We start from the raw sequence: 27,491 nt of genomic DNA on the forward strand, positions 1-27,491 counted from the left end.
AAGACATTGACTTCTTCCCAATGCCTTGGATAGATGGTCACTGCTTTTCTTGTCTGACCTACTATTATGTCCCAGGAAAGCACTAACAATAGAATTGTGCTGTTTGTTCAGGACCTTTATATAATGAAATCTGTATGAATTTGGGTGCCATTTTCAAGATTTTGAAGGAAAACCTACCATCAATGGGCCCTTCTCTACCCCTCCCTTAATGTCAGGATTCCTTAGCCAGCTGGATCCCCCTCAGCCAACTTCTCTCTCCATCCTTCTTCTCTCCCTGGGCAATCTTACCTCTTCCCACATCTCTATCCATTAGTGTCCTGATGATTCCTGGCCTGGTACACACAGGCCTCTCAAACTCAAGGTGGACCAGACAGAATCAAGCATTCCCGTGCCTCACGCCCCTCCTCTTGCCATTAACAGTGTCTGTTCCAGAGAATGGCACCACCGTCCTTCCAGGGTCCACACTAGACAAGTCCACTGGACTTGCTGATATATATAAATATATATATACGTATATATATGTATATACATATATATATTTGAGAGAGAGAGCGTGAGCAGGGGAAGAGCAGAGAGAATGGGGGACAGAGGATCCCAAGCAAGCTCCGTGCTGACAGCTTAAAGCCCAACGCGGGGCCTCGAACTCACGAACTGGGAGATCACGACATGAGCCGAAGTCAGGCACTCAACTGACTGAGCCACCCAGGTGCCCCTGGACTTGCTGATATTTTCGATCACCACACAGGTCACTCAGAATGTGCTGCAGGTGTGCTGTACAACAAACATTATAGATAAAAATCTCAACGGCTTAGAGTTCTTTCCTCACTCAGGGTACACGTCCAATGCCAGGCAGCAGGAAGCCCCTATCATCAGTGGCTCGGGGAGGGGCTTCCTGTAAACATTCGTTTCTGGTTCACTGTGTATCGCTGCGGCAGGAAGGGAACATCAGGGATTGCGCACTGGCTCTCCAAGCCTCTGTCTGGAAGTGGGGCTGACAGCTCTGCTCACATTTTACTGGCCGGAGCAGGTCACATGACCATGCCTAACCTCAGAGGGGGCAGAGAACACGTGTCACCGGAAGGATAAATGCAACGTGTTTATGAACATTTGCCTTCCTGGTGGCAATTGATTTCAGTCAAAGAATGGAGCAAACTCCTCTTGTCTCATAACTATTTTCTAATGAGTGATGAATCCTACATGAGAAAGTCAGTATTTGCATCACTAACAAAATGTTTCTTAAAGTATGGTGATTTTTTTTTAATTGGTTTTGAGTGAGGATTGTTGCTTTAAAATTAACCAAACTGTTTTTGTGCATTTAAAAATAGCATCCTTGGGGCGCCTGGCTGGCTCCGTCGGTGGAGCGTGTGACTTGATCTCGGGGTTGTGAGGTCAAGCCCCACAATGGGTGTAGAGATTACTTTAAAAAAATTTAAAAATGAAAAAAATAGCATCCTTATTTGCAACTGAGCTGCTTTTCAGGCAAGCAGAAAATTCAATCTGTTAAACTACAATGCACTAGAGAAACCAATTATGGCATAGTTATTGGAAAATAACTGATTTTTTTCTCATCCTTTTTTTAAAAGATAATTTATTGACAAATTGGTTTCCACACAATACCTAGTGCTCATCCCAACAGGTGCCCTCCTCAGTGCCCATCGCCCACTTTCCCCTCTCCACCACCCTCCCTCAACCCTGTTTGTTCTCATCCTTTAAATAGCAAGCTAAGTGCATTTCAAAATCTACTTGTGGGGCGCCTGGGTGGCGCAGTCGGTTAAGCGTCCGACTTCAACCAGGTCACGATCTCGCGGTCCGTGAGTTCGAGCCCCGCATCAGGCTCTGGGCTGATGGCTCAGAGCCTGGAGCCTGTTTCTGATTCTGTGTCTCCCTCTCTCTCTGCCCCTCCCCCGTTCATGCTCTGTCTCTCTCTGTCCCAAAAATTAAAAAAAAAAAAAAAAAAAAAATCTACTTGTCTTTGTGCCCACAAGACCATGGACAATCCCGTTAACGCAGGTGCCTGCCTGTGGATTCCGAGCCTAAAGGAAGCCTCCCCTCCAGCAACCCCCTGTTGTCTGCAGCTTTCTCCTGCTTCTTCCCTTCTCGCTCCTAAGCGAATAGCCCTGTCAGCCCCTAACCGTGATCCCCACATCCCTCCCTCCGGACAACACTTGTCTATAGCCCCACACAGCAGAATCCCTCCCCACGGCTCCCTGTTGTCACTGCCTCACGCTGTGCTTCTCCTCCAGCCAACACTACTGAGACATCTTTAACCAAGGTCACCGACTTGGTGAAACACAACAGGAAATCCTCAGCCCTTGTCTTACTGAGTCACGAGCATTTGATACAGTTGATAGCTCTCTCCCTGAAATAGTTTATCTAGTGTCCACGACCCAACATTCTTCTGCTTTTCTTCCCACCCCATCTATGGCTCCTTGTTCTTCGCTTGGCTCTCTCTCTCTCTCTCTCTCTCTTTTTTTTTTTTTTTTAACTTTGTTTATTTTCGAGAGAGAGACACACAGAGAGAATCCCAAGCAGGCTTTGCACTGTCAGCGCAGAGCCTGACACGGGGCTCCAACTCACAAACCATGAGATCATGACCTGAGCCGAAATCAAGAGTCAGGAGTCAGACGCTCAACCGACTGAGCCACCCAGATGTCCCTTCACTTGGTGTTCTGCTTGGCCTCTGAATCTCCATGTGCCCCCGGTCTTGACCATTGGCCCATTTCTTTCTGTCTGCACTCTAATGTCAACACCATTTCCCATATGACTGTAAACACCATAGGGCTCTTGCCTCTCCCAAATCTCCATCCTCGCTTTTCCCTTAAGTTCCAGGCTGGGAGATCCACTCGCCCATCTGACAATCCCACCTGCCTGTGTCATGTACATCTCAGACATAACATGTGGGAAATGGGTCTCCATTCTCCCTTCATCAAAACTTGCCATCCCCAGACTTGTCCATCTAAGTTGCTGACCCACGAAACACAGCACTGCTTAAACCAAAGACCCAGGAGTCACCCTGGATCACGCTCTCTTCTCACAACATACATTCAACTCCTTGGCAAGTTTCCGTGCCCTAAACGCACCCCACGTCCAATGGCTCCTGTCACCATCCCTCCTGGTGCCACCCTAGTCTGAGCCGTCCTCAGCCTCTTCTCGTAATTAACAGCTTCCTGTTACCTGCTTCCTGTGTGGCATTCTGGTTGATACAGATCACTGGTTTGCTTAAAATCCTCCCCTTCCCACTACCATTAGAAGAAAATCCAAGTTGTGTTCCCGAACTATAATCCGGCTCTTCCTAACTTGCTGACCTCCCCTCACACCATTCCTCCTCCGTCTATTCTCCAGGCAAACTATATTGCCTTTCTGTTCCTTAACAGCACGCGTGCTGTCAGGGCTTCGGCAGGTGCATTGTGCTCCCTCCCCCTCCCCCACACACAAACTCAGGTTTCAGTTCACCTTCTCAGAGAGGCTTCCCTAGTCACCAGGATAATGTGTCTCTTGCCTCCTTCACCCTCCATCCCTGTCCCAGCCATACTTCATCCCATTAGCTTGTTTCCTGTTCTACACAGTACTTTCCACTTTCTGACCTCCATGGACTTGCTCCTGTTTTACGCCTTCATAAAATGTAGGCACCCTGAATGGCAGGGACTTGTGCCACCAGGCGTTCTCAGGGACCAGAATCATCCCCGCCTAAATAATCCACTCAATAAATGTGCTTTCGAAAGCAGTTTGACAAAAACACAAGAGGACAGTGAGATCTGCCATCGTCTGGGAAAATGAGGTGGATTATCCAATACATGATATAAACAATTGCCACACTTCACTCCCCGCCCCCGTTTCTATACAATTCCTTTCATTCATCCAATAAACACTGAAGATTTTTGATGTGCCAGGCACTGGAGAGGGGCGGAGCTCTGCCCTTGGGCTGAGTTAACACACATTCTGAAAAAACCATCAGACTGGTATTTTTAAAAAGGGTTTCTCTGCACCTTCCTTTTCTGACAGTGTTTTTTACATACACTTGTCCTCCCCCAGTTGCCAAATCAACCTGTCACCTAAAGAAGACCGGGGCAACGTGTGAAGTCCGTCGTCAAAATTCCGTTTCTGAAAAACGGCTTTGATCTTCCGGAGGGCTGCTTTACCGCCCGGGTCCTCCAAGCCTCAAGAGCTGAAGGGCGAGAAAGCAGGAAGGCTGAGCAAAACGCAAATAAGGGAACCCGAGAAGGCGCGAAAAAGGCTCGGACGACGAGAGCCTTCTACCCGCGCCCGGGTGGGGGTGGGGGTGAGGGTGGGGGTGGGGCCCGGGGGTGAGGCCCGCCCCGCCCCCCAGGACTGTCCCCGACCCGGGACCGCGCCGCCTCGGCCACCTGCGCGCCCGACCGCCTGCCGGAACACCCGCCCCTCACGTGGAGGCCGGCCCACCCCGACCGGGTCCCGCCCTCTCGTGATTGGCGGCTCGAGCGCCCTATCCCTGCCGCGCTGGCTCCAGCCGCCCCGCTGTTCTTTCCCTCCCACCCCACCTCCCCGCCTCGGTGCCGTGAAAGGGGCGGAGCGCTCGACTCTCCCGGCCCGGGCTCCACCCTCTGAGGGCCCCTCCCCCGCTGTCTACGCGCCCGCCTTCCGGATTGGCCGAGCACCGCCCACCACCCGAACACCGGCGTTACGTAAAGGGCGTCGGCGCCTTTTCCCCGCCCACTCGCTTAGGTTATGTAACCGGGGCCCCCCCGCCCCCCCCGGCCGAGGCCCCGCCCCCGGGCCAATGGAGGCCCGCACAGCTGGCCGCGGCGGCCAATCGCGCGGCTGGGGGGCGGGGCCGCGTCACGTGGCGCGCAGGGGGCGCGGCGCCGGCGGCCACCCGGCACGCGGCGGGCCTCGGGACGGTTCGCGGCCCGGCCCCGCGCCGGGGAGCGATGGCGGCAGTGGCTGCGGCAGCAGGTGAGTGCTCTGCCGGGGCCGGGAGGTCTCCCCCGAGGCCGCCCTGTGCCGGTGGGCCGGCGGCCGGGCGGTGCCGGGCCGGGAACCTGGGGGTCCGCAACTTTGCGCGGGAAGTTTCCCTGCCCGGGTCCGGTTTCTGCGGAGCCGTCGGCGCCGAGGGGCCGGCTCGCAGTCCGGCTCCCGCAGCAGGCCGCCCGTTTCCCTGGACACTCGTGCTCTGTGTCGCCCCCAGGCTGCCTCCTGGAGCGGGGCCGTCGGAGACTGCATGGAGACCCCGCAGAGAAGACTTCCTCCAGGTGAGCGGGGGTCGGTGGCCGCCGGCTCCCGGTGACTTGGAGCTTTCCCTGCGGCGACCGCACGCGCCGAGATGGGGAATCCAGGTCTGCCGCTGCCCGCAGAGTGAGCGGCAGGCAACGGACTGAGGGCTGCCCCGCAAAAGATGGACCCCTGTGAAGATCTGGAAAGGTCCAGCCATAAGTCTCTGGACTCCAGGGAGACCGGGCCTCCGGAACTTGAAGGACCACGGGCCTGCGACCCTGAGGCCCTGGGGAAAGGACACGAGGAGATGTGGAGCCAGAAGTACCACCTGCAGAGCCCACGCGCGGAGAGCAGCAACAGGTGACACACCGTGATTCTTGCGTCGTTGTTCCTCGGGGAAGGAGGGCTGAAACCCTTGTATTCCTTTGTTTGTGAGCCTAGGAGAAGGTTTAGGGGGATACTGGACGACTCCGGATGAAACACGTTGGGAAGTTGAAGAATTCCCGAAGAGAACCACACCTATGGAAGGAGTGGTTAAGGATTTAGCTGGAGTGGGGGCTCAAGTGGGAATGAGAAAGAACAGAGAATATTTGATGATCACCCCCTTGTTTCTTGGGCTGGGATCCCACACCTGTCAAACCAGAAACAGACCCATGAACTAAATGAGTTGATCCGTGGTGAGCACTTAGAAAGTTGCTGGGCACCTCGCATGCCGTGCAGTGGACTAACTTTGGCTGTTGTTGTCATCCAAAGCCTGAGTTGAGTTTTGTTTTTTAATCTTCCAGTGAATGGCAAAATCGAAACAGAGTTTCCGAAGAGCTTATGATGGTTGTCCAAGAAATGAAAAAATATTTCCCATCAGAGAGACCCAATAAGCCGAGCACTCTAGATGCCCTCAACTATGCCCTTCGTTGTGTACACATATGCAAGGTAAAACGAGCCGGAGGGAAGGTCCAGTGGTGCAAGTACATCATTTTGCTAGTAAACCTCAGCCGAGCAGGAAGAGTTGTCAGTGTGGTTCTAGTCCCTGAAATGTTTTGAGCTTTTTATGGTGCTGGATGGGTGAGGAGGAGGTCTACACTGATTCTAGTAGCGTGGTAGGTGTGCAAATTAGGAACATCAGGAGAAGGAACCTTTTTTGTGTAATGGTTTAGGAACTGCTGTTTAGTGCCTGTGCCATATTTTGTGATTTGCTGCAGGAGAGTACACTTGGGCACATTTTAAAGACTCACTTTAAAAAAGATGTTTTTTAATGTTAATTTATTTTTGAGAGAATGAGAGAGACAGAGCATGAGCAGGGGAGGGGCAGAGAGGGAGACACACAGAATCGGAAGCCAGCTCCAGGCTCCGAGCTGTCAGCACAGAGCCTGATGTGGGGGCTCGAACCCTCAAACCGTGAAACCATGACTTGAGCCGAAGTCGGACGCTGAACTGACTGAGCCACCCAGGCGCCCCTGAAGACTCACTTTTTAAAGAATCATTGTCTTCTGGGGTGTCTGGGTGGCTCAGTCGGTCCAGCATCTGACTTCGGCTCAGATCATGCTCTCGCGATTTGTGGGTTTGAGCCCCGCGTCAGGCCCTGTCTGTGCTGATAGCTCGGAGCCTGGAGCCTGCTTCAGATTCTGTGTCTCCTCCCCTTTCTGCCCCTCCCATGCTCATGCTCTCCGTGTGTCTCTCAATAATAAATAAAAGTTAAAACTACTTTCTGTGAAACATTAAAAAAAAAAGAATCATCGTCTTCTAAGGTTATTGGGGAAAAAATACATTTGAGAAAATGCAATTCCCCATTCGCTGTCATCCACATATTGTTCCGGTGCCTTCACGATATATCAGGAATCTACCAAATTAAAAATGAACAATTACAAACACCTTTTCCTTTTTATCTCTGACTTTTCGTTTGCAGGGATTTCATAAAGTACACATTTTCATTAGCATAAATCTCTGCGACTTCGTGTAGGACACACAGTTCTTGAGTACTGAAGTAATGTTTCTGCCATAAACATGTCACATGTATGTGTTCGAAATTTTTGGTTTTAGTACCTTCAATGGGTCCTGCTCCTCGCAATGTGGAACATCAAAAAATCCTGAAACTCCAAGGCTTAGGTTTGTACAACTGTCAGTATTTTAGGTGCAGATGATGCTGTGGTTTTGAGGAAAACACGCTGAGGTGTCCTCATCCTGAAAAACGAGCCAACTTGAACAGTGGTGAAACTTCCTTCCTGAAGATACTGTTGTCACTGGACTGCCTCTTTATTTTCTTGTGTTTCTTAGCAAACAGTGAGTTTTTCCAGATTCTCCGTCCAGATGGAGCACCTCGAGCAAATGTGACCACGTACAGTCTTGAGGAACTGAGCACGGTTGCTTCAGAACACGCTTCCGAAAACACAGTAAGGATTCCCAAGATTTGCGGTATCAACCAGGGTGATTTTTCCTAACGACTTTATCTAGATGTCGATTTTTAAACCTAATAATTTGGAGTTGCAGAAACCACAATTTGAGGCTAGAAAGCAGATTACCATGGAGGTGTTGTGTAGCATACGGCCCTCGCCAGAGCATGGACCTAAAACCAGGAGGCAGCACGCGAGCGGTGGTTCTCTGTGCTTTGGTTCTCAGGTGCCCCAACATCCTGAGCTTCCCTGAGTTTTCTGGAATTAAGAGGAAAAAAATAAACTGCAGAGCGGTTGCCCTCATTTTATTCTAAGCCCCGAATTGTTAATTTGTATTTATAACATTCTTAGTTCCAATACCTACTATGTTAAGTTGTAACAGCTGGATTTTATAGAACAGTTCAGTTGAGATGCTGTCATTTTTTGGGTAACGTTTGGAAGAGACATTTACTGTATCTGTTTTGAATCTCTTCATGTTGACTGAGTAATTCAACCGCATCCTTTACTGACGCGATGGAGATTACTTAATTTTTAATTCAAGTCATGTTTAGACTTCAGCGCGATTGTAACGTAATGATTTTGTCCTGTCAGAACATGAGCTGTGTGCTAAAACCGCAGTAGCTTTTGTTTCACTGACCGAGGTGTTTATGGTACTGCTGCGGGTGTGGCCGAGATGTGAGACACTGAAAAGTTTAAGAAAACATTTCCCCTTTAAGATCTCCAAAATAAAGCCAGACAGGAAGGCATGCCGGTGCTAGAATTGCAGACACAAACCGTGGCCCGTTATAAACGTTCTAGGTGTCCGATGGGACAAATCAGAGAAGTTATTCTTCTCTACTGACGGTGTCTCGAGGGAGGGGAGTCTCGAGCCTGGTCCTAAAGCCTAGAGTTCTGTGTTGGTGAAGAGAGGACAGTCCCCCTTGTTTGCAAATGAGAAGGAGTCAGAAGCAGACACGCCACATGCACGCTTAGTAGACATAGGAGGAGCTGGTGTATCCTTTGGTATAGAAATCAGACCTTCAGGAGGTAAAATGCAGGTTCTACGGTGATGGCTAAGCTGTATATTGGAGAATTACACGGCCATTGTGGGACATGTGTGCATGTTTTAAGCTTTTGATCACGTTAGAAGTCTAGAAGTTTAGCTTTCAGGGAACATTGCTGCAAGGATCTCAGTGTTGGCATTCATCTCCAATGTTTTTTATAGGATACCTTTGTGGCAGTGTTTTCATTTCTGTCTGGAAGGTTAGTGCACGTTTCTGAACAGGCCGCTTCGATCCTGAACTGTAAGAAGGATTTCTTGGAGTCCTCGCACTTTGTTGAACTGCTCGCCCCTCAAGATGTGAGGGTGTTCTGTGCACACACTGTCCACGCTCAGCTTCCCTTCTGGAACAGCTGGACCCAAAGAGGTAACGGGACCGATGCTCAGGTGTTTATCTTGCCTCGTAAAGATCAGTTTCATTCTTTGAGAGATAGGACCAAAATTGACACATTATTTTGAATCTGCAAACTGTATGGTTTTTCTTACCTCTTTATTTTAAAAAGTCAGAATGTGGAGTGCCTGGCTGACTCTGTCAGAGGAGCACACAACTCTTAATCTCAGGGTCGTGAGTTCAAGGCCCACGTTAGGCATAGGGATTACTAAAAATAAGTAAAACTTAAAAAAAAATTAAAAAGTAAATAAAAAGTCAATGTGACGAAAACAGCACTTTAAATGCTTCTCATGACAAAAAGTTCCAATCAATATGCTGTCATTTAGTCAAGCTGATTAACTACGTAGGTTATATATCATACACATGGTGTGATAGCTTGCGTAACTCAATAGCAGGTTAATTGTTATGAAGACTCTGTTCCCTCTAAGTTAATAAAATTAAATGTTTTTTTCTCTTAAATTGACTTCATTATTTCTTTGCTTTGTTTGGAGATAAACTTCTCATGGCCGGCTCCCATTCTAGTTTTGCTTCCCCCTAAAAGTTCACAAATCTCATTGCTTTGTTTTCCTTCTGAAATGCTTATTTGCCTGAACCTGGGATGCCTGTTCACAGTTTCCTCTGTGGCATTCAGTCCTGTGTGCTTTTTAAAATAAGTCGTTACTTCTTTTTACAGCCACCCGTTATTACTTATTTCATATCCTTTGTTAGTGTATCTCAAAGAGTGTGGTATATAGATCAACTTTTTCCTCTTGATTCCAAGCCTTTTTCTCCATTTTTTTTTTATTTAAATCTGATGTATCGTGGTAAAAAAAAATCGCAAAATTTACCATCTTACCATTTTTAAGTGTGCAGTTTCATAGCATTAGGTACGTTGGCATGGTTGTGAAACACACGTCCAGAACGTTCTCATCTTGCAAATCTAGGACTCTGTGCCCATTCCGTTTTTTTAGTGCATACGTGGTCTAGTGGAGAACAGTCTTGCACTTACAGGCTCCTTTTTCCAGTGACAGACCTTTGCCCCGTCTTTTGTGTACAGTTTGTGTAAGCTTCAGGACACACACCTGTCTTCCTCATTTCCTGTCCCTCGAAAATGTGGATTTCATTTGTGTTCCTCTTTCGTGAACACGTATTTTCAACCTTTAATTGTCCACCTTTGTTTCTCTGCTTTTAGTGGTCATTCACCCACTCCGCGAACATGTATTCAACAAACACGGTGGGCCGGGAGGATGCAGGGTGTTGACACACAGCTGTGAACAGAGCAGGTGTGGGGCACTGTGTGCCAGTCCTCCCACTTACCGATGCCGCTCCTCCAACTGGCCTCTCCAGTCTCTGTTCTTTTCAACCATGTTATCTCTGCGTAATACTTGCTGCTGTGGTATTTCCCCTCCGTGTGAAAACATAAATATGCCCTGAAATCGTCTTTTGGATCTAAAAGTTGGCTTCCTCCATGGAGAGACGGTGCCCATCTCAGTGACTAGCCACACGGTGCTGTGCCCCACACGCCCAAGCGATTCCAACCCTTCTTGGGCCATTTCTGGGCTGGGCCTGTGTTGCCGTCTCCTGTCCCCTCCTGGATCTCCTGGAACGTTAAGGGGACAGAGGAAGCTATCAACTCAGCCGTCGTCCGCTTTTGGCCTGGCCTCTGAGCACATCCCCACTTTGGTTTGTCGCGCGGCCCTCACAGAAGGCTCTGACCGCTGTTCCTTCAGCGCACGCTTCCAAAAGCAAGAATTCACTGTGACAGCCGAGGTGTGGAAGTGATAACGGGCTCACATCTACTACCTGAGATCCTACAGTCGGGCTCTGTGTCCTACGTGACCCCTAGAGAATGCAGTTACGTTCAGGTGCCTGGTGTTCCATATACGTAGTGCAAACAAATCTGCCCTCTGGTAGAGTTCCAGTATTTCCCGTGTGTAAAGAATTTTAAGCAAAGAATCAGAAGGTCTGAGCTTTAAATTGAGTCCTGTGCCTTCGTGAACTGTGGAGGCCGGCTAGCTTCTCCCCTTGAAATGCTAGTTTCCTGGCAGCCTGTTAACTGACACAGGGCTGCCGGGAGACGCGAGCTCGCCCATGGTGGGGAAGGCAGCAGGTATTTGGAATGTTCTGCAGCATGAGGGGATCATCCTCATTGCTACCGTCTATGGAAAGGGACTCTTCATGTTTCAGTGGGTTAACTAATTTAATCTCCACAAAAACCTTATGAGGTGTAGACACGGTCATTGTCCTCACTTGACAGGTAAGCTAACTGTGTTAGTTTGGGTCTGCTGGAAAGCAAACGTCAGGGCGGGGTCAGCTGTGTAAGAGACTCGCTGGGGGAGGGCGTGGGAGGAGGGGAGCACTGCCCTCAGCCCACAGCGCTCCTCTGACACCCGTGGAAAGAGCGGGAACAATGACTGGGGAGGAGGAGGCTTGGCCAGGCAGTCAAAGGCAAGTCCGAGGCACAGGCACACGCCGGAGGAGCCGTGCGTCTCCGTGGACTGGTCCTGCCTCGGTCTCGCTCTGTGTGCAGGCGCTGGCTGGGAGCGGACATCGGATACGGGGCCCCGGGGACAGCAGCTGTGGCCTGTGGTCAGTTCTGTCCCCTGATGCCGGGAGCCGCTCCCCTTCTTGGCCACTGCAGTCATGGAGACACAGCTAAGTGACTCACCTGAGGTCACCCTGCCAGTAAGCGTGGGGCCACGTTTCTCCTTGGCGGTGTGAATCCAGAGTCCGTGCTCTGAACCACTGCCCCTCCTGACTGCCGAGTCCCTGTGGCTGTAACTTTAAAACAGGAGGTCTGGGGGTGTGCCTAGGTGGCTCAGTCAGTTAAGTGTCCCGACTCCTGATTTCGGCCCAGGTCATGGTCGTTAGATTGAGCCCCCGCATCAGGCTCCAGGCTGACAGTGTGGAGCCTGCTTGGGATTCTCTCTCTCTCTCTCTCTCTCTCTCTCTATCCACCCCCACTCTCCCTCTCTCTGCCCCCCCACCCGCTTGCACTCCATCTCTGTCAAATAAATAAAACATTAAAAATAAAATGAGATCTGTAATCACACAAAAATGGGCATTCGAAAGTGGCATTAAGGAATGAGTCCTGTTCATAGAAATCATCTCAAAAAAATTGAGGATACTTTTGAAACATGCTTATCTTGCTGTAATTTCTCCGTAAGTTCACCCGAGCCTTTGCTGAGGCAGTTTCTGTGGTAGGACCGTTAACGTGTCTCAGAGGAATTAATTCAGGAAGCCTACCCGGTCAGCCCCCGCTCTCGTTCTTTCTCACAGACGTGCTGTGAGAACAGTGTTCTGGTTTCAGAATTCCAGGACTGGAACTTTAATAGTTCTCTGAATTCTAATACTTTGATCATCCGTGCCTTTTTATTTTTTTTTTTGTTTTAAATTTTTTTTAATGTTTATTTATTTTTGAAAGAGAGACAGAGTGAGAGGCAGAGGGTCAGAGAGAGGAGTCACAGAACCCGAAGCAGGCTCCAGGCTCCAAGCTGTCAGCACAGAGCCCGACACGGGGCTTGAACTCACGGAGTATAAGATCATGACCTGAGCTGAAGTCGGACGCTTAACTGACTGAGCCACCCAGGCGCCCCTCATCTGTGCCTTTTTAAAAGGAGTTTGTGTGTGTGTGTGTGTGTGTGTGTGTGTGTGTATTTTTAATCAAGTACATGTTCATTGATCATTCAAAAGCCCATTTTCTGACTCTTCCTATATTCTGCTCAGAAGTGCAAAGATCTGGACCATTTTCAGTATTTTGGTTTCCTCTCTCTCTCTTTTTTTAGAGAAGAGAGAAGGAGCACAAGGGGAGAAGAGGGAGAGGGAAAGAGAGAGAATCCTAAGCAGGCTCTACACTCAGCACGGAGCCCAGCGCAGGGCTCAAACCCGCGACCCCGGGATCACAACCTGAGCCGAAATCAAGAGTCGAATGCTCAACCGACTGAGCCACCCAGGAGTCCCAGTATTTTGGTTCTTTAGAGCTCTCACTGTGTGTGCTCCTTCAGTGTATCTTTTTAAAACATCTTCGTTTTAAGCATTTCCTCTGTTCCTATGAGTAAGGACTTTTCACCCCAGCGAGCGAATGTCCAGAAGATAAATTCAAGGAGCTGTAAGCAGAGGAGACGTAAATAGTCAGCAAACACCGGGGAGAAGGTTCAGCCCCTCGATCGAGGCAAACTTAGACGCTGCTGCACTACCACTTCACAAACCAATAAAATTCATGCAGAGAGCAATAAAATTGGTGCGATCATTGGCAGGCGTGAGGATTGTGAGAAAATGCCCTTAGAGACACTGGACCAACTTGTGTAGATCAGTGGGACAGTACACAGTGAGAGGCAGATGATCGTACCACTTGGCCCAGGGCCCCGACTTCAGGGACTTTATTCCAGGCAAGAAACAAGCGAAAGACACGTATGTGTCATACACCTAAATGCCGGAAGTTGTCGACGTCGACAATCCATGAGGTGTGTCCAGACTATTACAGTGAAATAGAGTTTTATCACCAAAGTAAACGTGTCACCGGATTATTGCAGTGATATCGGAGAGATGAGCACGGGCAGTTTCAGCGATAGAGGATGCACCCCGGGAAGCAGTAAGGGACAGACCTCAGTCCAGCGCCCTCAGTCTGAGAGCCACTGCTAGAATAGGAAAGCCCCTGGAAGATCCTGGATGTGACTACATCTCAAGAGTATCTCCTCCTTTGTTTTTTTATAATGTTTATTTTTGAGAGAGGGAAAGAGCGTGCGTGAACATGGGAGGGGCAGAGGGAGAGGGGGACAGAGGATCCAAAGCAGGCTCTGCACTGAGAGCAGTGAGCCGGATGCGGGGCTTGAACTCACAAACTCTGAAATCACAACCTCGGCCGAAGTCGGACACTCAATCAACTGAGCCACCAGGAGCCCCAAGAGTATCTCCTTTGAAAGAATCATTTATTGTCTGGGGATAGTTCAAGTTTGTCTCACCAAGGAGGGGCTGCTCTGCCCTGTTGCTCTGGGAGGGGGTGAGTAACACTTTGTCTTTATTTCCCGCAGCATCTCAGTACGAATTCGCTCTGGTGAAATCCTTTTTCTGCAGGATCCGGTAAGTCTCGGGGCTTGTGGGGGCCGGGAACGGTGGGTTATGTTCTGATTTTATTTGGTACTTTTTAGATTCTTCTGGATTCATCTAGGACTCCGATCTTGCCATCAGAAGTTTGTATTTTGTTTATTTTTTTAGTGTGAGAGAGAACAAGTGGGGGAGAGGGGGAGAGAGAATCCTAACTCAGCAGGCTCCATGCCGAGCACAGAACTCAACACACGGGGCTCGATCTCACAACCCTCAGATCATGACCGGAGCCAAAATCAAGAGTCAGATGCTTAACCAGCTGAGCTATCCAGGCACCCCAAGAAGTTTGTATTTTGATTGGGAAGAGACATACATTCACAAAATGCCTACCTACATAAAACTGCAATCAGGAAAAAGGGCAAAAAGATTCTTGTTAGCCAGTGATGCAGGGAGGGGCATTGTCTCTCTCTCTCTCTCTCTCTCTCTCTCTCTCAACCACTGTATGGTAAGTTAACTGTCAAATGGCCATTGTTTTAGGTTCTTTTGTTTTTGGTTTTTGGGTTTTTTTCGGTTTTTTTTTTTTTTTTTTTTTGCTTTTTGTCCTTTGGTCACATTTAAAAATTAATTTTTGAAATTTCTGTGCCTCATGTGGGGCTTGAACTCACAACCCTGGGATCAGGAGTCACATGCTCTACCGACTGAGCCAGTCAGGTGCCCTGAATTTTTGAAATTTTCAATAACTTTAAAGGAAGATAGATCTGTTCAAGGGAAGGATTTAAAATGTCCAGATATAGTGAACCAGAAGAAAACAGACCAAAATTTTAGTAGTAGTTGATTTCTGGTAGGAGTCATTGGTGACTTTTACTATAATTTGTTCCTGTTACTTTGTCAATAAAAAGAAAACGTGTTTCAACGATGTTATGATTCCCAGTATTAGTACTAAAGTTCCTAAATGCTCCAGACGTGTGGAAACCTAAAGAGAACACGCCTTGTAATGGATTAGTCGGCCGCTCCGTGGGGTTGGGGGAACTTGAGTAATGGTATTCCGGTGCTTGGGGGAGCAATACCCCGGGGAAGGTGTGCAGGAGGGAGGGCTGTGTTGGTTCATTCATTCCTTTACAGAGGAGTTCTTATGAAGAGCTTAGAACAGTGCTTACCACATAGTAAGTGCTGTTTGTGTTTGTTTTATTAGTAAACATACCTGTGTGCCTTCTCTGAGCCAGGCGAGGCTACAGGTACAAAGTTCTTGCCCTCATGGACCTTACATTCTGTGTGTAGGGGACCAATAATAAACAGGTGCCTGTGTATGTGTCAGCTGGCGGCAAGTTCCGTGTAGAACAGTGCAAGAGAGTAAGGGAATTCTGGGCAGTACAGAGATGACTAGTGTTCTCAGGGGGGTCAAGGAATCTTCTCTAACGAGAAGCGTGATTGGAGCCAGAGTCTGAAGGAGGTGAGAGAGTGAGCCACACCTCTCTGAGAAGAGTGTTCCAGATAAGTGCAAAGGCCCTGGGGCGGAGCATGCTTGGCCTGTGGGCAGAGTGACAAGGAAGCTAATGCTGCTGGAGCACAGGAGGGGGTGAGCAGGAAGGACAGGAAGAAACAGGGAGCTTTGACTTCTGAAGGAAACGTTTTGTTCAGGTCTATCATTTATTTGAAAACTTTAGTTTTTGAATTTGCAAAATAAAGGGAAGTAGAGGAGAAAGGACAGTGGACCGGTATGCACTTACCATTCCGCCTCGATAACTTTAACCCACGGCCAGTGGTCTGTCATCTCTGCCACCACCTGCTCCTCAGCCCGCCCTCCCCATGATTCTGAAGCAGAATCTCAGGTCGTGCGTCATTTCTTCCATTGGCATCTCAGAATGGGATCTAAAAGATAAGCTTCCCATTAATGTCTGTGGTGCTCAAATTGTCCCGTCTGTGGCCAGCCGGAGCCCCTTCGGGTTAGCTCTGGGGCCGTGTGAGGGCGCCCCTGTGGTCGGTGACAGCCTCCTTGGCTTCAGGGATGATGTCCCACCCAGCCTCTTCCCAGACATTTCCTGCCTCAGACACGGAGTCAGTTGTTTCTCCAAGGATCCCTCACTCCTCGTGCTGGGAAGTGGCATCACCATCCGGAGACCAACTCTGCATGGTGGGGGGGCGGGGAGGTTGCTAAGCTTATCATGGCTTCTAGCCATTCTCAGTTTCATCTTCCAGAAGGATGGTAACTGGTAATTGGTGTTAAAAAAGGACCGCGTTGGGCGCTGTGCTGGGGATGGCGTGGGCGCGACAGGCAGCAGGTGCACGGGGGGGAGGGGATGCGGAAGTGTCTTGGATATCGTGGATAGATTTGTATGGGAGAGTTACTGGAGTTTATCCACGGTCGAGGTTGGGGTGTGAAATGGAGGCTGAGTCGAGGTGGCGCAAGAGTCTTTGGCTCCAGTCGCCGTGTGCGGGGGCAAAGGAGACTAGGAAGGCAGCTTCCTGGAGCGGAGGGCAAGAGTACAAGTTAGGTTCGCCTTACCTGTTGGGAATCTGCCCGTGCTGTTGAGCAGGCGGGGTCCATGAGTCTGGAGTTGCGGGAGAATTCCGGGCTAGAGGCAGGGACTCGGGTCGCCTGCGCACACAGGGCATCGCAAACCCCATGGCGGGGTGGGCCTGGGAGATGCACACACAGAAGTCGGAGGGAGCGGGAGACACAGGCTCAGCTCGTGGCTCAGGGTCCGGGGAAGGCCACCCTCTTCTCAGTGGCGGAAGCGGGTTCGTGGTGGAGAGTGGGGGCACTGGTGGAGGTGCCGGAGTCTGCAGAGAGGCGAATGAGCGAGGTGGGGGTGGGAGTGCGTGTGCACGTGGCCACGGACGGACGTGGAGCTTCTAGGCCACTACAGACTGTTTGACACCTATGTAAATGACGGTGGGAGAGGGGATGTGACTGGTAGAAACAAGGGAGTATGAATTCAGTTGTGGGCACATGGACACTAAGGGGACCGTCGTATCCAAGGAGAAGTGTCCTCTGGGCAGCTGGAGCTGTGAAACGGTGACAGTCTTGGAGTCGAGCCGCCCCGACCCAGGGAGGTGCCCCACAGCGGGGGTTGGGGCTTGGCCAGCAGGTTGCAGCCCTGCTTTCCGGCTCAGGCAGGCACGTAAGGAGTGTTCAACCGCACACAGGGCCCTGCGCCCATCAGGTGTGGCTAAAGCAGTAAGACTGAGTCAGTCCCCTGAGAGACAGAGGAAGGGACGGTGAAGAACTGGCTTTGGGGGCACGATCACAAGGAACCCTGTTTCCTGTCATGTGGTACTTGGTTTAGACGCATGAGGTAAGATAGGTAGTTACACCTGTCCCTCTTGGAAGAAGCGGGAAGTCACATTGGGAAGTTAGGGTTTGGCGGTCAGAAGGAAAGTCGCAGGATGGCTGGTTCCAGTTTTAACTCACTAAGCTGGTTCTCCATAAAGCCTCTTTTTTTTTTATAAGTTTATTTTATTTTGAGAGAAAGAGAGCTGGGGAGGGGCAGAGAGAGAAGAGAGAGACAGAGGTGCCACACTGTCAGCGCAGAACCTGATGTGGGGCTCGAACTCAACAAATCACGAGATCATGACCTGAGCTAAAACCAAAAGTCAGATGCTTAACCCACTGAGCCACCCAGGCGGGCAGCTTTTCATAAGACCTCTTTATCTCTGAATAATGAATAAGTATAATTGCCTTGGGGTATTGAAAATATAAACTAATGTTTCTCTTCTCTTTCAAATAAACACGTTTAAACATTTTAGACTTGATCTGTCTGTCTCAGAAATTACCAATAAGACATTTCTCCTGCCTGGTTTCACGTTGGGCTAATTGAATGCGTGAGGACAGGCACTCATCATTTTTATTCTTTTCAGTGGAGGCGAAGTCAGAGAGCAAGAGAAGCGTTACTACCCATTCCGGATTATTCCCTATTTGATGCGCATACATGTCTCTACCCAGAGGGAACCTGAGTCGTGCTGTCTCACCCTGGTGGAGAAAGTTCGCTCTGGTTATGAAGGTGAGTCCGGAGTGTCTGCTTTTAGATCAGACGTAACCTGTCAGCACATCAGGTGGGAACACGTGAAAGCCTGTTTACTGAGCTGTGGAACCAGAAAAGAGCTCTCAAGGCTTCAGCTTGGCCCCGAACTCTGTGGGCATCTGTAGCATATAGCAGATCTTCCCTGATGTGTATTTACTACCCTTGACTTCTTGCGTGCTTATCTCCTTCAAGGCAGCAGCATGGCCCAAGGGTCTAAGCACAGACTTGGCCACAGATATGTGATCCTCTGACCCTTTCTGTACTGGGGACTGACCTATGGCCTTTTGCTTCTGCCCTGTGTGAAATAGCATAGAAAGTGTGGCACAGAAACATCACAAAAACGAATTTGTGTTTTTTAAGTGTTTTGAAATCCCTTGAGTAAAAACTATAGTTTATCTTCTGATGGCAGAACTACATTTCTAAATTCATGCATTAGTACGGAAGTAGCTTACATTTATTATTTGCAATTACAGTCCGCTCTGCTGTAACCTGACATCTGCTTCCTTAAAAATTACTGTCCTGTGCAAAATAAACCCCAAACACACATGCACAAAACCACAGGGCTTATGGGAAAAATGGGTTTTAGGGGCACAACACTCAAAACACTTAACTGCACATTAAAAATAAGACACGAATCTAATAAAAACAGTAACGGTTTTACACATTAAATGGTTAAGAAATACACAGTCGCTGCAGTAAATATGGCACCTCACCTTGAAAAAGCCCCGCGATGGCTTGTGGCTGTGGGTGTTGGCACCTGCCACGGCTCCTGAGTTACTGTGGAAGGAGGGGGGTGGAAGGAAGGTTGTCTGAAGTCAGATGTGGACGGGCATGGTTCGTAACACGCAGCGCACAGAGGTAGCCATAGGTGTTTGAGGGGTGTGCGTGTGTTTGTGTATTCGTGGGTGACTCTGTTCACCTCTCGTGTCTTGCAAATGAAATTGTGCGTGATTTCAAATCACTCCACTTGCAAAATGAATTACAGCAGAATTGGCCACACCAATTATATTACATAGATTTGAAATCTCCAAATCACGCCGACACCAAATCCAGGGTGCTCAGTTACACACAACCACCAAATACAACCATGCTTTCTAGTCCTGACCTTTAATTTCCCCTTGCTTTGACTGTTGGATTCTTTGTGGTGAGTAAGCTTTTCGTGTACACAAATTACTTAAAATGAACTTTAGGAGGGCGCCTGGGTGGCTCAGTCAGTTGAGCATTCAACTTGGGCTCAGATCCTGATCTCACAGTTTGTGCGTTTAAGCCCCGCGTCGGGCTCTGTGCTGACAGCTCAGAGCCTGGAGCCTGCTTCGGATTCTGTGTCTCCCTCGCTCTCTGCCCCTCCCCCACTCATGCTCTGTCTCTCAAAAATGAATAAACATTAAAAAAAATAAAAAATTAAATTAACTTTAGGGGCACCTGAGTGGCTCAGTCAGTTAAGCTTCTGATTCTTGATCTCAGCTCAGGTTTTGATCTCAGGGTCGTGAGTTTGAGCCCTGCATTGGGCTCTGCACTGGGTGGGAAGCCTTAAAAAAAGAAAGAAAGAAAATTAAATTAACTTTATTAGGCATTGCATTTTGACTTAATTAAAATGGAGTTAATGAAAATTATAATTTAACTATAGCTTTGGCTACTTAAAAGCCAGGCGCCCTAAGTGACATTTCTATCATTTCATATAGAGATATTGTTTCCTTTTTAATGTAAGTGGTTAGTTAAGTAAATGACTAATTAGATATTTGCCTTTAGGTGAGTCTTTCTGTTTTTCATAGCTCCTCGAATCCCGATGGATAAAAGAATTTTTACCACAACACACACCCCAGGGTGTGTTTTTCTTGAAATAGACGAAAGGTAAGTACTTCTTTAGGCCTGAAAGACATTTGTTTCTGAAAACAGAGAAAAATGTGAGAACGTTTACATTATGTTTACATACTTCTACATTATGTAACAGACATCTATCCATTTGCCCATTTGATTTCTGTTAGTTTGCAGTTTATTTTTAATATAAGTAGTTAGCATATTCTAGTTCTCAGATTTAAATTTGATTTCAGATTTATGTTTGATTTCACAATAGTCTGCTTTAGGTAAGTCAGGACTTAATTATTGTTCTATTTCACACAAGAGGACAATGAACCTGGCCACATAGTATGTGATGTGTTTGAAATGGGACCAAAACTCTGGCCTCCTTCTTCCTGTGCCAAAGTGATTTCCACCAGACAAGGGCTTCCCCAACCAGGCTTTGATGAAATGTTTATTAGTCTGAAGTGAGGGGGGAAACAAAGGAAAAATAAGAACAGGTTTTGTTTTTGTTTTTTTTTTTTGGTAAAGGTAAGTTTATTTAATTTAAAACATTATTACTTATTTTGAACTTACATCCTTTCTACTTTTTTGGTATTAAAAGAGTCTTAAAGAAGAGTGATAGTAGATAGTAGTTGTTCCTTATTATTGTTTTTTAAATAAATTGATTTGGAAAAAGAAACATTGTTATCCCCTGATGAGTACCCTCTGTTTTCCCCCACATTTATTTTTAAATTTTACTTATTCATGAAATGTGAAAATCTGGGGATCGGTGCACCACGGCACACGTAAGCGTAGAGCAAAAGAGTCAGAAAAGCTGGCACGGTTATGATAGTTATTCGTTTTGATTTTTAAAAAATCTTAACATCTGAAAATAGGCTTATTTAATAGTAGACAGCCTGAAACTAAACAATAACAGCGAAATACTCCGTATAGAAAGTAAGTAAATACTCATCTATAGAAAGTAAGAACATTTAGCTGGAGATATTTAACGGTTTACATTTATTGCATGAGAAAGTATTTGTGCATTTGTACACACAGAAAACATTTATGAGGTCAGGTCTTCCTAAGTCATCCTGAAGATTGAATTCACAGCTTTCCCATGAACCTGCATCCCGCCCACGTTTCTGCGTGCCAGTTGTCTGTCTGTCATCACCTTCTAGGCGACATTGCTTATGTACAGTCTTAACCATGCCGTGTAAATTTGTAGCCCCCCCATTCATTTGACATCATAAACATTTTTCTGCATTATGGTGTGATCTTTGTAAACTTTTTTTAAGGAGGGGGGCATCAGAGACCCCCGAGGAACTTGCTAAAAATGCGGATTCCTGGTCTTACCCCAGCAGCCCTGACTTAGCCTGTGGTGAGCCTGTGAATCGTCTTGTAGCAAGTTCCGCCGGTGATTTTGATGCACTCTGTCTGATGACCAGCATTTCTTAGATTGTGTAACCATTTCCCCAGCATGGGCACTCGGGTGGTTTGCTCTTATAAATGCGGTAATGACATCTTCCGCGTACCTGTTTTTTCTTTCGTATTTAGAATTAAGTAAAAAAGTATTTTTAAAAGTGTATAAAGTAATAAAATTGCTTGCTGCGTGTAACATGCTGCCCGTGCTGTGTGTGTCCCCAGAGCGGTGTCTCTGCCGGGTTACCTACCTCAGGATCTGCTGGGGACATCCATCTTGGCGTACATGCACCCCGAAGACCGTTCTCTCATGGTTGCCATACACCAAAAAGGTGAGGGCCTGCTTCTTTACAGGAGCAACCGCTCATCTGCTCCGACTCTCCATTTCATTTCATGTTAGAGCTCCTCTTAAGGTCTAATCACTACAGCTCACCCTTCAACAGGTAAGCAGTGTGTTGAAGCTGCCAAAACAGTTTCTTCTCTATTTGGACATTTCTGAAAACCTCACTAAATGCCTGGGAACAGCCATTTGCAATAAATACCTGCGTTAAATAAATTCTAATCTCGTGGTATTCTCTTATTTAGTCTTGAAGTATGCAGGCCACCCTCCCTTTGAACACTCACCCATTCGATTCCGTACCCAAAATGGAGATTACGTCATATTGGACTCCAGCTGGTCCAGCTTCGTGAACCCGTGGAGCCAGAAGGTTTCTTTCATCATCGGTCGGCATAAAGTTCGAACGTAAGTCCATCAGTGTTGGTGTTTTATAGAAGGACTTTTTTTTACCAAATAATATTCTTCCACCCACTGACACCCTTTGAATCAATTGACACATAAACCGAATAAAGCACAGAATGTTTTTAAAGTGCTTTTGGAATACAGTGTGGCAGTACGCGTCAAGAGCCTTAAAAGATTTCTACCACTTTGACCCCATGATTCCCTTATGGGAACAGTCTAAGGGAACATGCCTAAATACAGAAAAGCTTTACAAAGAAAAGACATCTTTTGCACCATTGTTCAATCATAATGACAGACTTAGAGCAGCTTATATGCCCATCATTAAGAAAGTTCTGGAATATTTGACATGTTGTATTATTGGTCAATACAAATTTTTGCAAAGATTATATAACATGAGAAATTGATAATAGATTAGACTTAAAAAGCAGCATACAAAATTGCTGATGCCATATGGTCATAACATGTTCAAAAGACAAACATTGTAAAACAGGAAAAAAAAGAAGAAAGGTAATACATTAAAATACAGATTTTGGCTATGTGTAAGGTAATGGGGAGATAAGGGTTTTTTTTTTTTTTTCTCTTCTGAATTTTAAAGTTCTCTTTACTGAGTGTGTAAAAACTTTTTGTATCAGCTTCTGCTGTCAAATTCCACTTATTTGTGTCCATTTTATCAAATCTTTTTTTTTTTTTTAAGTTTATTTATTTTAAGAGAGAGAGTGTGTGTGTGGGAGGGGCAGAGAGAGAGGGGGAGACAGAGGATCCCAAGCAGGCTCTGCTCTGTCAGCACAGAGCCTGATGTGGGGCTTGAACTCACGAACCGCGAGATCATGACTTGAGCCTAAATCAAGAGTCAGACGCTTAACCCACTGAGCCACCCTGGCACCCCTCAAATCTTTATTTTTTTAAAAATTCGATGCTTTTTAGTTTTTATTTTCCTGCCCAGCACGGCTGACTCAAGCCTCTTTGATGGCTGCCGCTTGTCCGTGTGACAGGACCTTGTGAAATGGACCTGAAACAACCTGGCCCGCCATTCCTGTCCCCTAAAATACTCCGAGCCTCTTGACTTTTTGGTTTAAAATTTAAAACTGACCTGCAGGTTTCTCAGCTGGGCCGTAGGCTCTTCACACAGACTGTGAAGTCTTTGTTTTGGAAGCACGGAAATTATACTTAACTCTTCAGGATCCTGCTGAGATTGAGAAATTAATTCTGTCTTCTGTGTTTTGTTGTGCAGCTTTGTGCACATGAACGCAAAGCTGGGAGCAGTAGGTCTGCCGGTAAGACTTACTTTGGCACGTCTTCATACTGTAATCGAGGGCACCTAGCCGTGGCAGGAAGAGGTCCCAAGGTCCTCCCGCGTCGGTGTACATCTGGGTTCGGCCCTCAGCGGAGCAGATCTGGAACCCTAAGCAGAGAAGTGGGCTCCATGCCGCCCTAACTCATGAGACCAAATTTGTGCTAGGGAGCTAGTGTAATAATTGGGATAAGAAATATGACTGCCCAGTAAGTGTTATTCACGTTGGTCAGAAAGGACATTTTTTTTCCAGTAGGAAAACCTGTGGGGAAATGAAAATAAGCAGGTGGTTGCTTAGTATGACTGTGAGAAACCCCAGGGCAGGTATGATTGCTTTCATGAGACATCTGTCTACTGGTCTGCGTACCCTCCCTGTCAGTGCCAGAGCCACGTCCCAGATGCCCCAAGTGTCCTTTCAGTTTTTTTATTATTAACTGATACCCAAGTGCTCCCCACGTCTGCAGATTAAAAAAAAAAAAATTATACCTGTGTCTGCATCTCAGTTTTCAGAATTATGTAAGGGAAGTATTCAGAGTCTAGTAAGTATTAATCTTGTAATATAATTGTAAGGTAATTGTTCATAGTGTTTATAAAATGATTTTAACAAGTGCTTAGGGACCCCTGGCTGTGTCAGACATCATGCTAGACCCTGAGAACGAGATGGTAAACCAGACAGACGTCCCCTCTACCATCACAGGGCCCCTAGTGTAGCAGGAGAGCCAGGATATGGAGGTGGCACGGTCACCTGTGAGCAGAGCTTTGGAGAGTGTGGCAGTTGAAGCAGGAAGTGGATAGTTAGCAGGGACCCTAACTGTCTGTGGGCAGGCAGGTTATGTGCTGTTTCCTCTCATTCTACACTTAAAATCCGTGTTTGGCGAAAGAGTAACCCTGGCAGAGGTCACTGAGGGGAGGAAGTTGCAAATGCAGACGAGAACCAGGTTTTCTCCCTGACTCCTCGTGTGCCTTCCTTCCATCCCTGGTGCTGCCCGGCATTTGCTGCTGCCCCACAAAGGCCCTGTCTCTGCAGCCTCCACATTAATCGTCTTGAGTTACATGATTAGTGATTGAACATACAACTTCCCTTTGTAGAAAGTTTCACCAACAGGAATACGTAAATCTCATAATACAAAGCAGTCTGCCCTATTTCCATTTTGGAATTTCACTTGAAAAATAAAACCCAAACATTTTTGGAAGGTATTCAAGCTTATAGTGGACGGATGCATTGATCACAAATCAGATGTACTTTATTCAACCAGCCTGCCCCTTCACTGACGTATTCCTGCTTGTACGTGCCAGGCACTGTTGGAGGCACTGGAGAGGTGAACAAAATCGACCAGAGAGCCTCACCCCACAGTGCTCGTGTGGCAGTGGGAGGCACAGGCAACAGACCAATGGAGTGTCGCATACAGTGCGCCAGGCTGTGCGTTCCAGTACGGTTTGCCATTTACGTACCACATGCACGATGCTGTGCTGATAGGCATTGGTTGGCACCATCCACGGTCTGTGCACCGAGGGAGTCGACGTTGCCGGGGGCGGGGGGGGGGGGGGGTCTGGACAAAGAGGGAGGTGGTCTCCGGAGGCAGAGCTCTTCCTGACTGACGCTGCCAACATCCTGTGGTTTGTGGATAATTACTTCTGTCTTTGGGACAGCATCTCAGTTTTTAGGGAATTGGGCTGTGTGTTTAAGTTGCGAGAAACAGTGGCTATGGCAGAATGGAAAAAGGAACGCGTTGACTTTGGAGTCAGGCATGCCGACTGGAACCCTGACTACTGCTTCTGCGTCAGGTGACTCAGCAAGGGTCCAGACCTGTCTGGCATCATGATGATTCCTGCTTTGTAGGGTCTGGAGGACTCAGGGGATACTTGCCTGACTCAGTAGATCGTATCAGTGGTACCTTAGTTACTCAGGTACCAAGAGGCAATACGCCACCGTAGCAAACATGCACTCTGGAGCCCAGGCTCTGGTCCCTTTGTGAATACCTGCTTAGACTTCACCAGCTAGGTGACCTCGGGCAAGTTTTCAACTCTGGTGAAGGACGTAATACTTGCTAGAGCATCTGGAACGGTGCCAGATGCTGAGCACCGATGCTGGCGCCTCGGAAGGACTTAGAAAATGTTATTCTTGCTGTGTGTTATAAAAGATACATAGAAGTCAGTTCCTGCATAGAAGTCAGTTCCTTCCCTTCTTCGCGATGATTTCTGCTGGCATTTCTGCCCCTGGCTGTGTTCAGGTAGTAGTTTTAAAAGGCTCTAGTATAAACAAGACTAAGGGTACCATGACAGCCACGTTTTCACCAATAGGTGGGTGGCAGAACTACCTTTATAACATAACTGAAGTGCTTGGGTACGTTAAACATTAAATGTTGTCTGGCAGACCTAGGGTCTTAAAATTCCTAGCATAGGTTATTCAGTTAATGTTGAATTTTGAAACCAGTAGCTGGTGAAGATACTTTGGTAGGTGGAGAGGTTACTTGTCACTGATTTTAGGTTTCTACAGATTCAGTGCTGACACAATTGTGGAAAGAAAGATTAGAGCTCTAGACAAGCCAGAGAAGCCTCTTAATGTCTCATTTGTTTCTTAGTATTTTCTCTGCCTCCATAAATGGAATTTTAGCTTTATATTTTCTGTTTGAAGTCAGAGAGTTGCTTTGTGTAAGTACAGATTTATTATTTGAACATTCTGTTTAAAGGTCACCTTAGACATGGGGTGCCTGGGTAGCTTAGTTGGTTGAGTATCCAGCTTCTGCTCAGGTCATGATCTCACGGTTCGTGGGTTTGAGCCCCACATCGGGCTCTGTGCTGACAGCTCGGAGCCTGGAGCCTGCTTCCATTCTGTCTCCCTCTCTCTCTGCCCCTGAAAACGTTAAAAAATTTTTCTTAATTTTAAAAATTAAAAAAAAAATCACCTTAGACTTTATTGTAAATTCATTTTGAATTGCTTGACTCCATCTTTCACTTGGCACCTTGTAGGAGTCCGCTGAATGAGGATGTTTTCGCGACCCAAATAAAAAAGACGAACCATAATGACAAAGATGTAACAGAATTGCAAGAACAAATTCACAAACTTCTCTTACAGGTAAAGTGAGATTTTAAAAAGCAAACACAAAATTTCCATAGTTGTGTTTTATTTTAACATTTGCTCATAGTGAAGTCACTTCACAAAGGTACACCGCAAGGAGAGAAAAATCTTTACCGTCTGTGTTCCGGGAGTTTTTGTTTTCCTGGTTGTTTTTTAAATTGTTTTATTAATCTTGTTCCTGACTGAAACGCACAGAACATTCTTTTAAGATCCCATTCTAAGCAAATCGAGTCATAGTAGGCAGGTAAGACAAGGAAGCTATTTCTAAATGAGAACATCCTTCTTGTATTTCCAACACTAGCCATGTGTTCAACTTCTGGGATCTGCCGTATTTTTTTAAACAATAATTCTAATTGTAAAGGATGCGGGCAGAGGGATGGCAGGTCTCAGAATCTCTGGTTACTCCAAAACAAACGTGGCAAAAACTACTTCTTGAAAGCAGATGCCAAAAATGATTTCTACTGGAGACCCAACTAATAAGCTTGTGAAGCGTTGACTGATGTCACACAGAAAACCGTGCGCCCCCGGGCATAAGCGTCTTTTGTAAAGTCTCTAGGGTTTGTGAAGTAAGTTCGTGGAAAAAAGTATGGTATTTAATTTGTTCCGTCTGTTCCAAACTCAGCATAAAGAACTACTAGAATTGACTGTCCTATTTTGTGACCTCTCTTATAACCATGTGGCTTTCTAAAGACTTGTTCTAGAAATGTCCACCGGGCTAGAAAACTAGACTTTGCCCTTGAGAGTTACCGAACTTGAGAGGAATGTCTTTTTTGTCAGCCTCGGGCCGGAAGCATGGAGCTTCACACACCGCACGTAGGATTTCGGAAGCGTTCACCTTCGCGTTCGGTGATCTCAGACACACTCTCGGGTGCCAGACGCTGTGCCTGTCCCCTGGCGGCCCGCACCCCGTAACGCTGACACCCGGCCCCCTTTTCCAATCAGCCGGTTCACAAGAGCGCCTCCGACAGCTGTGGGAGCCCGGGGGGCAGCACCTCGCAGGAACAGCGCGTCAGAGGCGCGTCGTCTGGTGAGGCCGGCGGACCCCGCGCCGCGCACGCGCACCGGGAGCCGGTACGTGAGCCACGTCGCGTCTGCGCCGGCGCGCCCTCCACCCTCTGCGTCCTCGGAGC

At 47.4% G+C, this 27,491-nt stretch overlaps 1 protein-coding gene across 1 annotated transcript in view; it reads left to right on the top strand.

Annotated features, from left to right (window-relative positions):
* The first annotated feature begins 4,797 nt into the window (after positions 1 to 4,797).
* Positions 4,798 to 27,491, top strand: part of PER3 (period circadian regulator 3) — a 57,402-nt gene continuing 34,708 nt past the window's right edge. Inside the window, 13 exon segments of the mRNA XM_086715583.1 lie at positions 4,798 to 4,932; positions 5,165 to 5,550; positions 5,976 to 6,112; positions 7,453 to 7,577; positions 8,782 to 8,983; positions 9,400 to 9,402; positions 14,017 to 14,065; positions 17,888 to 18,030; positions 19,824 to 19,902; positions 21,478 to 21,584; positions 21,838 to 21,994; positions 26,253 to 26,358; positions 27,139 to 27,432. Of these exon segments, the coding sequence (XP_086571709.1) occupies positions 5,372 to 5,550; positions 5,976 to 6,112; positions 7,453 to 7,577; positions 8,782 to 8,983; positions 9,400 to 9,402; positions 14,017 to 14,065; positions 17,888 to 18,030; positions 19,824 to 19,902; positions 21,478 to 21,584; positions 21,838 to 21,994; positions 26,253 to 26,358; positions 27,139 to 27,432 (1,581 nt within the window). The 5' untranslated portion in view covers positions 4,798 to 4,932; positions 5,165 to 5,371.

This window comes from Puma concolor, chromosome C1 (assembly GCF_028749965.1).
Source record: "Puma concolor isolate L17-30 chromosome C1, mPumCon1.1.hap2, whole genome shotgun sequence".
Taxonomy (NCBI): domain Eukaryota; kingdom Metazoa; phylum Chordata; class Mammalia; order Carnivora; family Felidae; genus Puma; species Puma concolor.